This window comes from Artemia franciscana, chromosome 11 (assembly GCF_032884065.1).
Source record: "Artemia franciscana chromosome 11, ASM3288406v1, whole genome shotgun sequence".
Taxonomy (NCBI): Eukaryota; Metazoa; Arthropoda; class Branchiopoda; order Anostraca; family Artemiidae; genus Artemia; species Artemia franciscana.
Genome location: NC_088873.1, coordinates 19,520,390 through 19,536,103, shown reverse-complemented (window position 1 = coordinate 19,536,103; position 15,714 = coordinate 19,520,390). Strand labels below are relative to the sequence as shown.

The window sequence follows — 15,714 nt, the reverse complement described above, 5'->3', positions numbered from 1 at the left end:
CATGAGGGCACGTTGCCCTTCAACTAATTTTGGCTCTTAAACAGGGCAGTATGATATCCAATATCTGATCGAAAGAGCCCCTCCCATGTTTCTACACCACATCTTCCATACGAAGTTCACAAAGAAATACAAGGGACACATTTTTACTAAAGACTTTTTTCTACCATCCAATTCTGTTATATAGCAATTTTCTGTTAGCTCGTTGAAACAAGAATGTTAGCTAACAAAACTGTTAAATAACAATTCTCAGAAGTGTGTTAGTGGCACGAGAGGTTCTATAAAATACAAGCTAGAAGAAATAAAATCAACACAGGGTTTTATGCATGGTTTTATGCCTCTCTCTAAAGATACCTGTAGGTAAACAGTAAAAGTATTTGCTAAGAGTATTAAATATTAGCAGCCATGGATTCTCTATTATTGTTTATAGTTTACAGACTAGTCATACGAAAACCCTGCACTATCAGTTTTGAATATTGCGCTTTACATTCTTCAGCAGTTTTATCCAAGAAATATTTGATTTGTTTTCGAATTAACTAATAAATTGATATTGTTCAACAATAGTGGAAGAGAGTCTATAGTTCAAAAGCATATGTCCGCGTTATACCTAAAGTGAAGTAGCCGAAATTATGTGAACAATTCCGTCCAGTTTCAATAGCTCCGAGTCTCGCCAAGATCACCGAATTTTTCATATATCGTGAACTCCTGACGCAAATCAACCCTTTCCAGGATGGATGTTTAAAAGGAAGCAACCTTACCCATTACCTTGTGCGTCTCTTTCATCTGATACCTGAATGGCTAGACATGGGAAAAACCATAGCAGAGCTTCTGCTCGCTGATTACCGTAAAGCGGTCGATTTAATCTGCCATATCGCTGCTGTACAAATCCGAAATAAATGGAGGCTAGAAAACAGACACTGCTGTTGATAGTCGGTTTCCTCAGAAGCAGTCATCAGTGCGTTTTTTGCTGGAGATCTCAACTCTGAATGGACTGAAATAACGTGTGGTGCTCCCCAAGGTACCAAGCTGGCTGCTGTACTGTTCTTGGCTGTGATCAATAAAGTTCTCATTGACTTTAATGAACTCTTTAAATAAGTCGATGGTCTGTCCGTCTTGCTCAAATTTCTCGTGGATCAATCCCAAGCAATACCGCAGTTCCAAAGTGAATAGAAAGACAGTTTCACTGATCAGTGCAGGAATTATGGACTTCAAATTAACGTCAATAAAACAAAAGTGACGCATTTTAGTCCGCATAAAAGGGACGTAGCTTGTCCTGGACCCTGGTTCCCTACCACTTCAACTGCAATTATTCTTGGAGTGACTTTAAGTACTAACTGTTCTTTCAGATACCATGTTTCTAACCTTGTGAAAAAAGGCAACTACGCTTTCTGATCACTGACTCCACTCCGACGACTAGTTTTCCCGGTGAACGAATAGCGTATATCTACAAGATAAATCCCTTGCTAGAATACGCGTGCCCTGTTTGGGTGCCACAGGTGCACAACATTGACTACTGAAGTGACGATCTCGAGGCTGTTCTAAAACGTGCGACAAAAATCATACTGGGCTCCAAACATTACATGTATGTAACTGCAACTGCAACGTTGAAAATGCAAACGCTGAGAGCACGGAGATTCCATCTCATGTGCAAATTTGGATAGTCGCTCCTCACTAGTGAAAAACACAGTGCGTTGTTGCCTCCTCTTATTGCCCACACTACTTCGTGTGTACACGACTGTAGTCTCAATAGAATGAGTGATGACTTGAAGGCCAATATCGAAACCCCAACAAAATCGAGCCAATAAGATGCAAAACGAATCGATTCAGCAATTCTTTTATTCCGTTTCATACGAGTGTCATTAATTCTGCTTACTTTTTTTTCATGTTTTGTTGTAAGAAATAGCATTATTTAGTTGAGGCTCTTGCTACTATGAAAGCTGTTTTTAAATAAATGAATCTTGAAATAATAATTATGTATTAATAATAAATATACACTAATATATTAAAAAATTGAAACGGTCAGAAACAAATGGAGAGCATATAAATGACTATTTTGTCTGAATACCTCGTTTGGTTTCACATGTCTAGAAACCTATCTACTTATCTATTTAGCAAATAAACCTATCTAGAGTTTATAAAAGCCCTTTTTTTACTTATCAAAGTGCTAAAATATTTCATCTAAGATCTTTCTGGTCAGATTATCGTTTTTGATTTCATAAAAAGGCGAAGATCACATAGCTCATTGATTAAGGATGAAAATCTCATCGAAGTCAGTTAGACCCCTGATTAGAGTAGAATAAAGAAAGATGTTTGTAAAAAAAAAAAAAAACCAAGAAGTAAGATCAGAGTCCTTAGATTTTCGTTAAACCGTTTTCTGTCTAAAGATGAAACATATTAGCTCATTGATTAAGACACCTTATAAAATTTTGCCTAATATGCACTACCCAAAATGCACAACACCCTAATGCAAGCACTTAAAATTCAAAATGAAAGTATGAAATTTAAATTATGAACTTGAAATGTGGCATTCAGAAGCCAAACTAGTCAAGTCCATAAAATAGACAATGAAGAAAGTTCAAAAAGCAGACACGTTTACATTCATATTAATGCGACCTTCAGCCACTTGACATGGCAATTCCGGGGTTCTTAAGTATGTCTTTGTGCTTGTGAGCATTAAGTAAATGTTCATGTGCGTTTTAGAATTAACTGGGTCAAGTTAGCTCCAAAAATTCTTTGAGCATTTGATAACTTTTTTGTTGGTGTCATTTTTGGTATTTATCCTTATCTTTATAGAAAATACTTATGGTTACAAAGTTAAGAATGAGCCAAGTGCCTTGATACAAAACTCTTGTAAGGAATAAAAATCAAAATGGCCGTTGAGATATTCAGATCAAGCTCATTTCATTTGCAGTAAAATGCCTGTACTATACAAACAAGAACGTTACACATGAAAAAATAAATGAGGTTCTTCCTAATGAATATACGTAATACTTTTTACCATTTGCGACCACAATAATTTCAACTCTAAGAAGGGCTATGAAAATACTCTATACTCCTGTATAGAGGGGACGGGGGTTTATATAAGACAAAGGATATAAATAGCGATAAACACCACACTGCCTTTTCATCATAAACATCAAAAACAAGAAGAACAATAGGGAATTGTGACAAATACTATGTAGGTAGAACTCCCCAGAATTTAGAGAAATGCCTACAACAGCACAAAGATTATATCACCAAAGCCTTAAATTCTAATATTGCTAATGTTTCTTTTGATTCTGAACCCCAGCCTCCAAATAATTTTTGAAGAATCCGCCCTTATCAGCAATGAGCTAGGCATAAAGCAGGATGTTCGAGATCAGACTAATCAGAAATCACAAATAATTGAAATCAGACTAAGATTAATAATATTTCCTTAAATAGGGACTTGAGGGAATATTCACTGAATGTTCTATACACAAATTCAATTAAAAACAATCTTACAAAACACATTAAAAAACAGTAGACATTAACACAGAACCAGTTACAAAAAGACTGCCAGGGTTAGCTGCCAAAATGCCAAGATTCTATTCAATTATCTATTCAATATTCTTTCAAATTAAAATTCCACTGCCTTGCAAAAAGAATTCCCTATTGTTTTTCTTGTTTTTGATGTTTAAGGCAAAGGGCGTTTTTTCCAGCGGGAATGGGGGGGGGGTAATATTGCAGAGAAAGATCCCCAACCCTTCATGTGGGCAAGCATGTCTTTCATAAAGTAAACCTGCCAAGAACTGAAACGAAATAACTTTTTACCTCTGTAGTCATGATAAGACAGCTTGCAGAGGGGTTAATAGTTACATCACCAGTCATAATACCAACATCTTTAAACTCTTCACTGAACTCTCTATATTTCTGGTTGCTCAAGGCTTTGATTGGTGTTGTATAAATAACACGCTGATTCTCTTTGAACGACTGAGCAATAGCATATCTAGAATCAAAATGAAAATAGAAGGCATCTTTTAAACCAGCGATTGGGGAACTGGGATAAAAATAAAATTTTGGGGGGTAGAAATGAAACTTTTGGGATTAAAAATTATATATTTTTAATTTGCTATTTTATAAACCTGTTAGTATTTCTCAAGTCAAACAATTTAGCAACATATGCAGGCCACGCCATCTCACTCCCTATCACTAGAGCATTCTCGAGTTCAATCTTAGCGCAGTAAAGCACAGCCCCTGCTATCTGCTCAGTCCATGCCACGCCACCAAAATACAAATACATTGACGAGTCAGAGAGCCAGTTTTTCTCGTTAGTTGCCGACATTAATCATTAATATATCGATAAAGAGTAGCCGCGTATTTTAATTATTATTTTCCGTCTCCCTTCAAATGGCAGCAAATAGAAAAAGAACATATCAAGACGAATTCCTTATTTACGGTTTTAGACAAACAGAAAACAATGGTACAATGAAACCAGAGTGTGTTATATTTATGAAGACACTGACTTCCAAATCTTAAAAAAAGTCAGGTAAGAAATGTTTAGATAATTTGTATTCACACCTGTCTTCCAAACTACGAGAATATTTTACAAAGTTAGAAATATCTGTTAAAAGACAAAGATTGAATAGCAACTTGTTTGGTACAATTGATAGCATTTAGAATTAAGTGCTAGCTTTGAAGTAGCCTGGTTTATTGCTCAAAATAAGAAACCAAACACTATTGGTGAAGATTTGGTTAAGACAGCTGTTTCAAAAATGGCAGAGATTATGTGTAGTTAAAAAGAAGCCAAGAAACTGAATTCAGTGCCTTATTTTCGCATTAAAACAGGCTAAATATTTTGCTATTCAGCTTGATGAGACAACTGATTTTATTAGCAATTTACATCTAATGGTATATTGTTCGCTACAAAGGTGCAGATAATTTTAAAGAGGAATTGCTGTTTTGTTTTCCTCTCGAGTTAAGATCTCGTGGAATTGATGTCTATAATAAACTAAATGAATATTTCAATGCGCAAAGTTTAAAATGGGAAAACTGTATTTCTATATCTTTGGATATAGCTGGATATAGCTTTGGATATAGCCCCATCTATGCTGGGTCATATAAATAGTTTTTTAGCTTTCTTAGAAAAAATAACCCAAATATTAAAGTTACTCCCTGTATGAACCATCGCCGGGCCCTTATGGTCAAATATTTAGAACTTATACAAGAAACGGTCATGCATAATATCATCAAGATTGTAAGTTTATCAAGGGACATGCACTAAACCCGCAGCTATTTCGTGAATTCATGTCAGGACGGAAAAGCTGAATATACGAACTTACTTTATTATACAAAAGTAAGGTGGCTCTTTCGCGTAAATACACTAAATCGAGTTAGAACTCTCAAAACTGAAGTTGAAATTTCTATGGTTGATAAAAAAAAAAACATTCTCGCAGATAAGTTTAAACTCTTCATGTGCTGCATATCATTGTCTGTCTGTGCAGCAGACATTTTTGAGGGTGTAAACATATTAAACAAAGAATTGCAATGAAAGAATATTAATGTCATTTCAGCGAGAGAAATAGCGTCAGCGGTCGGATTAAAGCTACAATATTGGAGACAGAAAGTAGGGCAGAACAAGATAGCTTCTTTTTCAAGGTTAGCTTTGTTTTTGGAAGATTGCGGGATTATTACTTTTGCTGACATCAAGGACACAATTGTAAGAAATTTTATCGAACTCAGAAAGCGGTTTTCACATTACTTTTCAGATCTTGATACACGTACTGTCAGTTGGATTGTAGATCCTTTTAAATGTGAAATTACTATGATACCAGAAGAGCCTTCAGGTTTGGTAAAAGCAATTATTGAACTTCGATCTAATGCAGAAGCACGTATTCAATTTGAGAGTAGAGTAAACCTGTCGTCTTTTTTGGATGTCAAAAGCTGCAAAGGCTTTCAAAATTGCACATGAAGAGGCGATTAAAAATTGCTGCCATTTGGACCAACATATTTGTGCAAAAAGCGCTTTTCCGCTCTAACGAACAATAAAACGAAGAACAGAAATCGAACAAACGCCGAAGACTGTATTCAAATCGCTCTTACATCAAAAAGTCCCATTTTTCAAGCAATTGCATCAAACATGACACAATATCATTTCTTCAAAACGTGAAGGAAGAATGTTTTCAATTATTTTTTTCTATTTTTTTTTTCAATTATAATTTTTGTTTTTACCACCATTATTATTATTACGATTTGTTACAGAACCCAAAAATGACAACCCTCAATTGTTCCCCAATAGGTTTCAATTTGTTATATATAATACTTATATTACCATTATTACCGTTATGTATTACTAGTACTAGGCATTACATTCATAAATTGAATAAGTGATGTTTAAATTAAATTTTTGGTTACTGTTTTCTTTTCAAAATTATCATGAGGGGCTAAGTAACATCAACTTAGACAAATAGTTTGGGGTAATGATAAAAAAAAGTTCCCTGACTGCTCTTTTAATCCATTAATCGTGAACGATGTAAGCATAAAAAGATTCAAGGCCAGTAGATGGACTGGAATTGAGAATAGGCGGGGCTCTCTTTAAAGATTGCCATTGTTTCTATTTTATTCCAACAACCTAATATATACGGTTATAAGAGAGAAATTTGACGTTTTCTATTATCCCAAATCCCCACAATCCTGTAACAATCAATCGCATTCACTGGATAGTTCATGTTACTTTCACTAACACTACCACCCTTCCTTTCTTGTGGAATAATGACAAAGTCTAAGGTTAGTTAAATATAATAATTAAACCTGTCGGAGAGAATGTCAATACGGTTGGGTAAACTCTAAGGGACCAATTCTGAGAACCCCATTTAATTCAAGAGCCCATATTATTGTTTAATTCAGTCTCATCTCTCTTATTGTCCGATCATACAGATATTATTTTTGCCATTCTTCAACTAAACAATTATTTGGTCTTGTTTTCCTTTATATTCTTTCTTGTGCATTTTTCACTTTCCTTCAGCTTCATGCAATATTTCTAATTCCCTTGCATGAACTCGATTTTCTGTACCTGATCAACCTTTTATAATTTTCGCAATCCAAACTACACTCAAATTTAACTCCCTCCATAATTGGAATACCCTAATTAAGTTGGCACGAAGGTTTCCCTTATTGGGTGGAAATTTTCATTTAATTTTTGTTTTTTCCCATTTTTACAATTTGTTCTCCTCATTATAGCGGGATTAGCATGGCTTTGTTTCTTTTTTTGTCCCCTGTTGTATTTCCTGACCACAGAGCCTTACACGGGCGGGAGGGAAGCTAAATTTTCAATGAATACAAAAAAAAAGAAAATCTGGCATGTAATTAATTGTTGTGATGACCTTTCCAATTGGGTTTAATTGCTGTGGCAAACTTTCAATAAAATCTGTTATCAATAGGACCAAAAGTTTGACTCCAATAGATACTTTTCAACATTTTATAGGTTTCTACAAACCTAGGCATATGCCCACAGTTCTCCCCAATTTTTAACCAGTTCACAATATAAATTGAATAGTCATTAACTGGCTGATGTCTTCAATGTGACATAAAAACAAGGATATGTTTAGATAGAGTTCAATTTGTCTATGCGCTTCAATGCTTAGCTAAATTAAATTTCTTTGGTAAGATTATTTACAGTTGATTTATTGAGTATTTTGTACCAGCAATATTAAGAACATGGACGAAGTAATAAGCTTCTATATGACGAGAAAGTTTTTTTTAGTTTTATGAAGAGAAAAATAATTCCACTCAAAGAGACAAAGGAGAGAACAAAGAAAAGTGGCAATTTGAGTTAAAGCCCTATGAACTGACAAGTAATTTTATTAGTTTTTCTTCTTGATTTAGTACAATAATGTTAGCAAAATAATATTACTTTTCAGTAACATTTAAGAAAATAGGTCTTACCCAAGAGAGTGAGTAAAATAATGCCAGAAGCACTTCTACTCCTCAATCCTGGGCACTATTACAGGTAACACTTACAAATAGCAGTCAATGTGCTAATATTTGTTTATAACCTGCAGAATCAGGGCATTACAAAATAAAAAGAAAGAGATACAAAGAAATATCATTTCCCTTCTTATATATCCTTTTGTAGAATCTTAAAATTTTCTAGTGTCCATTTGTTCACATTTGTTCCATAAACAATTTTCACCAAGCATCTTAACTATTTTGGTCTTCTTCAGACTACAATTCTGACCATGCTACTAACATATAGTATTTTCAATATTTTTTAGGAATGAAATACTTACTCAGCAACAACTGTTTTCCCAGCTGAAGTATGAGCAGAAACAAGGACAGACTGGCTGTTTTGTATGCACTGTATAGCTTCTTGCTGAAAAGGATCAAGTTTGAATGGATATTCCTTTGCAGGAGTTCCCGTGAAATCTCTCAAAGGTGTATATGGATAATCTGGATTACATGCTACTTCGTGTGTACATGACTCTGCAGTCTCAATAGAATGAGTGATGATTTGAGGGCCAAGCTTCAATAAGCTGAAAAGGATAAAGCATGAGATTCTTAAAAATTATCATTGGTGCTGCAATTTTAGCCACACTCTTCCCTGTAGCCCTCTGGAAATCATAGCCCCTCTGGGTTTCAAATTATACAAATAGCTACCAAAACATATGCTTCATAAGTTAAACTTTAGTGACAACTGTGAGTGTTTATAGCTTGCTACAATCAGGATTTTGTACATATTTTATTTATGATAACGGAATAGCCCTGGTCGTCAAGCCAGAAAACTATTCAAAATTAGAATATTGTGTCTATTTTTCATATGGTGTCTCTGAATCAAAGAAATGTAAGATTTTCTGATATGTATAATTAGAGTTGCTAAAGCAGGACCCTGAGTCCAGAGCCTAGTTCTGCTCCAATTTGGCAAATTTAGACCTGCTCTACATAGCTTGTACTTGTTTGGGGATAATTTAGAAAGCATAATTAAGGAGTCAAAAGCAGGGCTATGGGGTTTAAGCCCCATAACAAATCCCCCAACTTCATAAAAATAGAAACATTACACCCCTTTAGAATCATGAATGTTATTGAAGGAATGGTCGTAACTGATCAAAAAAGTGTCTAAGATGAAGTTATTTTCCTCTTAGTTCCTGATTTCCACCATGGTTGGCAACTTCCAAGGTTAGTATTCAGATATTTCTGAGTTTGTTCAATATCAAGGCAAAATAATTCAGCAAAGATGTCAAAATTCAAGACATATTGAGTGTAAATTTCAACACTAAATTTTGATTTTCATCCAAGTTGGTTGGTATTGCTAAAGTGTTGCCCTTTTCCAATGGGGGGAGGGGGACAAAATTCATGACATAATCGTTAAAGCCTATTTAAGACAGCGAATTCATATACAGATTTCAGTAGAAAAGTGAGCTTGTGGACTTTGTTGGGACCAGAATCATCAAAGCATCTTTCATCTATACAATCAGAAAGTCATCGTTGGACCCAAGTCTCTCCCAACACTCCTCCTCATTCCGACTCTGAACATACTGAAGAGTTGTACTTTTTTCGACACATTATCCTTCAGAAACAATCCAGGATAAAATATTTAAGATAAAAAAGAAAAAAGATAAAAAAGATAAAACTGTCAGTCTCCTAAAAGATAAAATGTCAGTCATAAAAAATCATTAAGATTTCAGTATGACTGTCTTAAATCAAAGCACTAAGTAAAGGTTTCACAAATAGCGCTTGATTTTCGCTCAAGTGAGTATTTGAGAGATTTTGGCCTATATTTGAATAAGATATATTTTCGCAAATGGTTTTTGGTTTCTACCAAATCTAGAATTTAAGGATCCCCAAAACTGTTGATAATAATCTGCAGCTAATGTCTCTGGGGTTGAGAAAAATGGATATAAATCCACTGTTTCCTTCAAACTGGTTCCCTGGTGGTAACCTCAAATAGCAGCCAGCCTTGTTTGAAACTAAGAGCTAGACTTGTATTTGCACATTTTATGGTCCTCAGCTGATCCAACTAGTATGGAAGGAGGGATATCCAAATCTCTTTTTATCAGCCTAATTACTAGATGGTTGGCCTAATTCATTCAATAAATCTGGGTCAACAGCTATATGATATCAGGTGTCTGAACTTGACTGAGCCTTACTGAGGGAGGAACAACAGTCTTGTCTTCTGCATCAAGAATGATCAGTGAGATCTGAATTAAACGTGGCAATGACTATGAGCAAGGAATTTAGTTGCAACTTTACAGGGGTTGAGTCCAATCCTATGGACAACTTTACCTGGGGTTGACCAATGGGTCACAGTTACTCCACCTTTCAGGAGCTTTGGCTTGAGAGGTATATTTTTTCTCTTTTTTTATTTCATGTCTTTGATCATGTCTTACCCTCCAAACCTCTTTTTATTGTTAAAAAGGGCACCAGAATTTTTGATTTGAATCAAATTAGCTCCATTAAAAATTTCAATGATAATTCTAGCTATTATAAAATGGTACTGCCTATGATACTGCTTATATATACTTTTGAAAATCTGCATGCATACAGTTTTTTTGTTTAATTGAAACGCCTAAATGTTCCCTAAATGTTTCATCCTAATACCCTTAGAATCATTAGTTGGTTTAATACCCCAGTAGCATCATCATTGGTATGGTAACTGTAGTGAAGTATGATAAGCATATATATAGTGCGTTCTGGCTAGTTCAAAATCTCACACAACTTACCATTAATGGACTAAATTAATGACATAAGTTGTTTTTCATATACTGCTTTGTCACCTTTTTGAAAGTCAACATGCTCATACTTTGTTTTGATGTTGTTCAACATCTGCCTAAATATTCCTTAAAAGCTTCCTTATATCCAACTTCTTAGAAGAAACATTGGCAGGTAGTGACTTCTTTAAATCAGAAACATAGTAATCATCATACAAGAATTTTCCATTTGTACAAATAGAGAACCAAGGTAGATGCAACGCCTTCCTACTGCCAATTTTCAGTTGAAATTTAGAAATGGGGCACCATATTAGAACCAGAATCATATAAGAATAAGACCAACCAGGGAAGGGCTACTGGCCTTTTTTTTAAAACAAATACTCCAAAAAGGTATTTTTAAACAAAAATGTCCCAAAACGAATTTTTAAACAAAAATACTCCAGAACAGTTATTTTCCAATGAAAATATCCTCAAAAAGGCATTTTTCAAAATCCTAAAGGTAAGCAAAAAAAAAAAAAACATTACCTATCCCAAATTATGCCACTACTTGAAAGTGCTTGGATCCTTTTGGAACAACTATCTTGGCCTAAGTAAACAGAATTTTGGTGTTATACAAGACTTTCAGGCCCTACATTCTCTACAAGAAAGTCTCTAGATTCACCTAAAATTTGATTGTTAAGTTGCAGCTAAGACTTTAACAACTGACTTTTGAAGCCCAGATGGTAACAATTTTATATATAGAAGATCTTTTATCTATGATGGAGGGTAATTTGGAAGCAAGAGCAAAAAGACACATTAATCTTCATAAGAAGAGTTTACACACTTGGGCTAAGTGGCTATTTTTAGTTTCTGTAGAATAAGTATGAGGCTACAAAACCTTCTGAAATCAATCACAGAGTTACTTGTAGTAGAAAATTAGAATGTTCAACTCCAGGGGCAATGGGTTACACAATTATGGTTAGTTAGTCATATCTGAAATATTTGTGGACTGAAAAATAAATCTTTATTCAAATGGTTATGCAACAATTATATATAATAATGCAATGTAACAAGATAACTTTACACTTCTTGGTAATGTATTTCATTGAAGATTTAAACTATCATCAGCCTTGCCATCAAATACATTAGAAACAAACAGTAAATTTTATATTTTAGGCAAAGTAGCTTAACTTCAGCTTGTCCATGCTGTATTTTTAAAAATAACAACATAAATTGGGTTGGAGTTTTGTGTTTTGGGACAGAGTAACACATCATTAGTTTTTGCACATGTTGCATCTAAAAATAACCAAATTAATGGTATATCAATATAAATGCACTTGGTGTTAGGCAAAATGACATGTTTTGAAACCATAATTAAAGAATAGGCCTATGCCATAAATACTGCTTAAAGAGGTAGGGAGGAGACTCAAACAGGTTGTCCCATACACCAGTTGACTGTGGGGGGTGCTACAACTATTTTTTTTTCTATTTAATATGAGTCATTTGCTAGTTTAAATAAAAAAAAATAGGAGGGGTTTAAGATAAATACAATTGGATTTTAATTCTGGTACACATTATCTGTTTCTTATTACACTTGAAAGGACAAATGAAATGCTAGTTTCATTTTACATTGAGAAACATTTTATCTACAACTGAATAAAAACAGCCTTGAACTCACTTATGGGAAGATAACAAGATTTCAAAATCACTAGAATTCAAGAAAATTATGTTATTTTTATTCAGAACATTCTTGAAATACTAATTATTCGTTGGATTTGAATAGTAATGAAAACAATGTCAAATGTGTTTTCTGTAAAAAAAAGGCATTAGAAGTTGGCTTGTCTAGAACTAGAAAAATATTCACAATTTGTATTCTAATTCTGATTTACTTTTTAGTTTCCAATTTGACCAACTACTGAACATATAAAAGAGAATAGAATAAAAAGCAATCACTTCAATAGAGTTAGATACCTTTCATCATCAACTTCTGGTTTAGCTGGTCCATCTTCAGGCTTAAATTTCTTCAAGTTGCTTTTTGTGTCAACTTCTTCATCCAATTCTCTTTTCAGTTTTTCACATAGTTCTTCAGGGTTAGTCCTAAAAATAATGCTAAACTGCACTTCTTCAGGCTATGACTTCAGGAATTCTAAACAAGGCTTTGACTTTGGGAATTTTTATTGCCCTATCTCATATCAATCAATTTTTCCAAACAACAACATGTACCTAGGTAATAGGATTAACCAAAAACTACCCCTCAAAATCACTTATATGCCCATAGTCATAAATATTAGAAAACCTGCATATCATAAGCTAAGAATAACATTGTTTGCTTTGAGTCTTGTATATGTCATAGGTTTAAATATGGGACCCCAAGGAGGGACAGGGATACATTTTGAAAAATACAAATAAAATAATTAGAAAGACCACAAAATAAGGAGCCTAATGGTACTACTTTTTTGTCTTATAGCTGTGAATGTACAATGTTACCAAGCAAAATGTAGGTACCTGTAATAGTTAAGAAATTCTAGTTTAGCTACTTTTTGCTACCTTGGAAAAGGTTTAGGTTAGGAAAATGAAACTTATATGTTAAGCTTATATGTTAACCCTTTTTTGATAATTAAGTATTACAAATTTGCCAGTTCTATTTCAAAAAATTAAACATTAGCTACTTGACATGTAACCAATTGAAATTTTGATAAAACAACATTTTACCTTAATTTTCAGTCATCACTTTCTTTATCCCTGGTTTTAGATCTGAAAATGTAGATTCTGCTATTGGGAGTATAATTTTAAGCCATATCATTGGGTTTGTTCTAAATTTAAGAAATGTATTTGCAGAGCTCATGAATTGGGATTTAGCAAAGTTACGAAGCTGCAAAACAGTTTTCTTGTACTTCACTTAAGCAGAAGATCTATTTTGCCCCCCTATATATACCAATTCAGGATATATCTATGCATATGGGGGGGGGGGGGCTAAAGTTCAAACTTACCTCAACAGTCAGAATTGCATCCTGAATCCAAATTTATCATTCATTTGCATTAGAAACTTCATCCTTACCTCCCTAATGTGCAAATATAGGGTGAAAGACCTCTTTTTGGGAAAGACTAGTTTTCTTTGGCATTCCAGAAAAATAAAGATGGGTTTTAGGACCACCCTTATTTTACTGCAGTATTTATGTGATGAGAGGGTAGTAACAAGAGCCCTGCCTTCTTGGTGAAATTTCCCCCAATAATCTGTCAGCATAAATTAAAAATATGGTTGCTGCTCTGACAAGCAATTGAAAAGAAAAGATTATATTTAATATTTATGATTATAAAATACATATCAAGCAATAAAAGTTACATTGTTAGAATCAGAAAAAAACAGCTTTCTGTTAATATGTGAATAAAACTGAAACACTGAAAGGATATATACACCAAAATAGGATAATTGGTATTTTGATAAAATGGTACTTCTTGGTAAGTTAATAAACTAGTAATTTCAAGTATTTTATCTTTAATAGTTTTAGAAATAATATCAATGTATAGCTTAGATTTTTAACTATTCATTGATATATACAATTCTTCTCAATTCCTATTTGATAACAAGACATGAAGGTATTCACTCACATAATTTTGCTCAATTGGATACTGGTTTTTTACCCTATACCCTGAATTGGTATATTTATAGGGGGTGGGGATTAAGTTTATACCCAACATAAATGGGTAAATTTTTGTTGTTCATATTATTGACTGTGTTTTTGATAAAATATTGAAAACATCAAAGCCAACAGATAAAAGTGTAGAATGGTTAGATTATGCTATTTTAAGCCCTTTTTATACCCAAAAACTAGAAATATTTTGGTCATTTTCAAGAGCTCAAAAAGGGCTTAAATTTGAATTTGTGATAGAAGAGATTATTATATTCATAAAGAGTTTATAAAAAAAGCACCAAGTGGTATGTTCACTTTATTTGCAAGTTAATAATATCAACAAAGAAGAATTCACCCATAAATGGAAATCAGGATGCAATTCTGACTATAGAGGTAAGTTTATTTCTTAGCTACCTGAGCAGTCTGTTAATATAAACATGGCTTAAGCCATTTCTTTAGCCAGTAAGTAACAAACTTGTGGAATCAATTCTCTAAAGATACAGTGGCTGCTGATTTGATGGGTGTATTCAAGCAAAATATTGACAAAGAATGGCTACAGCAAGAGTTCTTGTAGCCTATAACTGGGATGCTGTTGAGTCCTCAGACCAAGTGTAGCCTAGTAATCAACCAGGTAAATATATAGGCTAACTGTTTATATTATTGACTTACCAAAAAATTAAACATACTACTTGATGCCTTTTCTGTGTTCTTTATGAATATAATAATTTCTTCTATTTCAAATTTAAGCACTTTTTGATCTAACCTAACCCAACATAACCTAACCTAACCCAATTATAAACAATTTTGGCACTGAGAAAATGTAGCATTATTTTGTCAAAAATTATCAGGAAAACAGCACTAAGAAAACATAGTCTAGCATTATTTTGTAAGAAGATGATTGATAACTTATAGCCTACTTCAATTGAAAATATGTCATTTTTTAAGAGCTCAAAAAGTACTTGAAGATGAATTTGGCAATTATTTATATACATAAAAAAAGGTATTGAGTGGTAGGCCTATATTCACTTTATTGGTAAGTCAATATGCTAATATGAATGGTTATATATTTCAGGAACCACATCAAACAACCTACAGAAGTCGTAAGAGAGCATTACAAAGATAGAAAATCCTTAGATTCACTCCAAACTGTATCCAATTATAATAATAACCTTATAAGAATATTTAGAGACAGCACAAGCCTAAACCTAGGCCTAATTATTCACACTGAAATTGTAGCTTACCCCAATTCTGGTAAACTGGAATTTAATGTACTCCCTTCATCGTCAAAATGATTAAAAAGGTCGTCTATATCCGCCATTTTATAGAGATTTAAAAACTAAGCAAGTATATAGACAGATTTAGCCTTTGGTCTGGCCTAAGTGTGGTGCAACGTTTTTAAATTTTTTTGAGTAAACTGAAATACATGATTAACCCCGATTTGCCAA

General features: G+C 33.6%; 1 protein-coding gene and 1 long non-coding RNA gene across 2 annotated transcripts in view; one reads left to right on the top strand and one right to left on the bottom strand.

Annotated features, from left to right (window-relative positions):
• Positions 1–15,698, bottom strand: part of LOC136032927 (exosome RNA helicase MTR4-like) — a 46,646-nt gene extending 30,948 nt beyond the window's left edge. The window contains exons 1-4 of the mRNA XM_065713396.1: positions 15,511–15,698; positions 12,609–12,734; positions 8,244–8,486; positions 3,790–3,964 (exon numbers count right to left, since the gene is read on the bottom strand). Coding sequence (XP_065569468.1) covers positions 3,790–3,964; positions 8,244–8,486; positions 12,609–12,734; positions 15,511–15,587 — 621 coding nt within the window. The 5' untranslated portion in view covers positions 15,588–15,698. The remainder of the gene's footprint in view (positions 1–3,789; positions 3,965–8,243; positions 8,487–12,608; positions 12,735–15,510) is intronic.
• The window catches only part of LOC136032933 (uncharacterized), a 417,461-nt gene that overhangs the window by 145,844 nt on the left and 255,903 nt on the right, over positions 1–15,714 (top strand). The window lies entirely within an intron of this gene.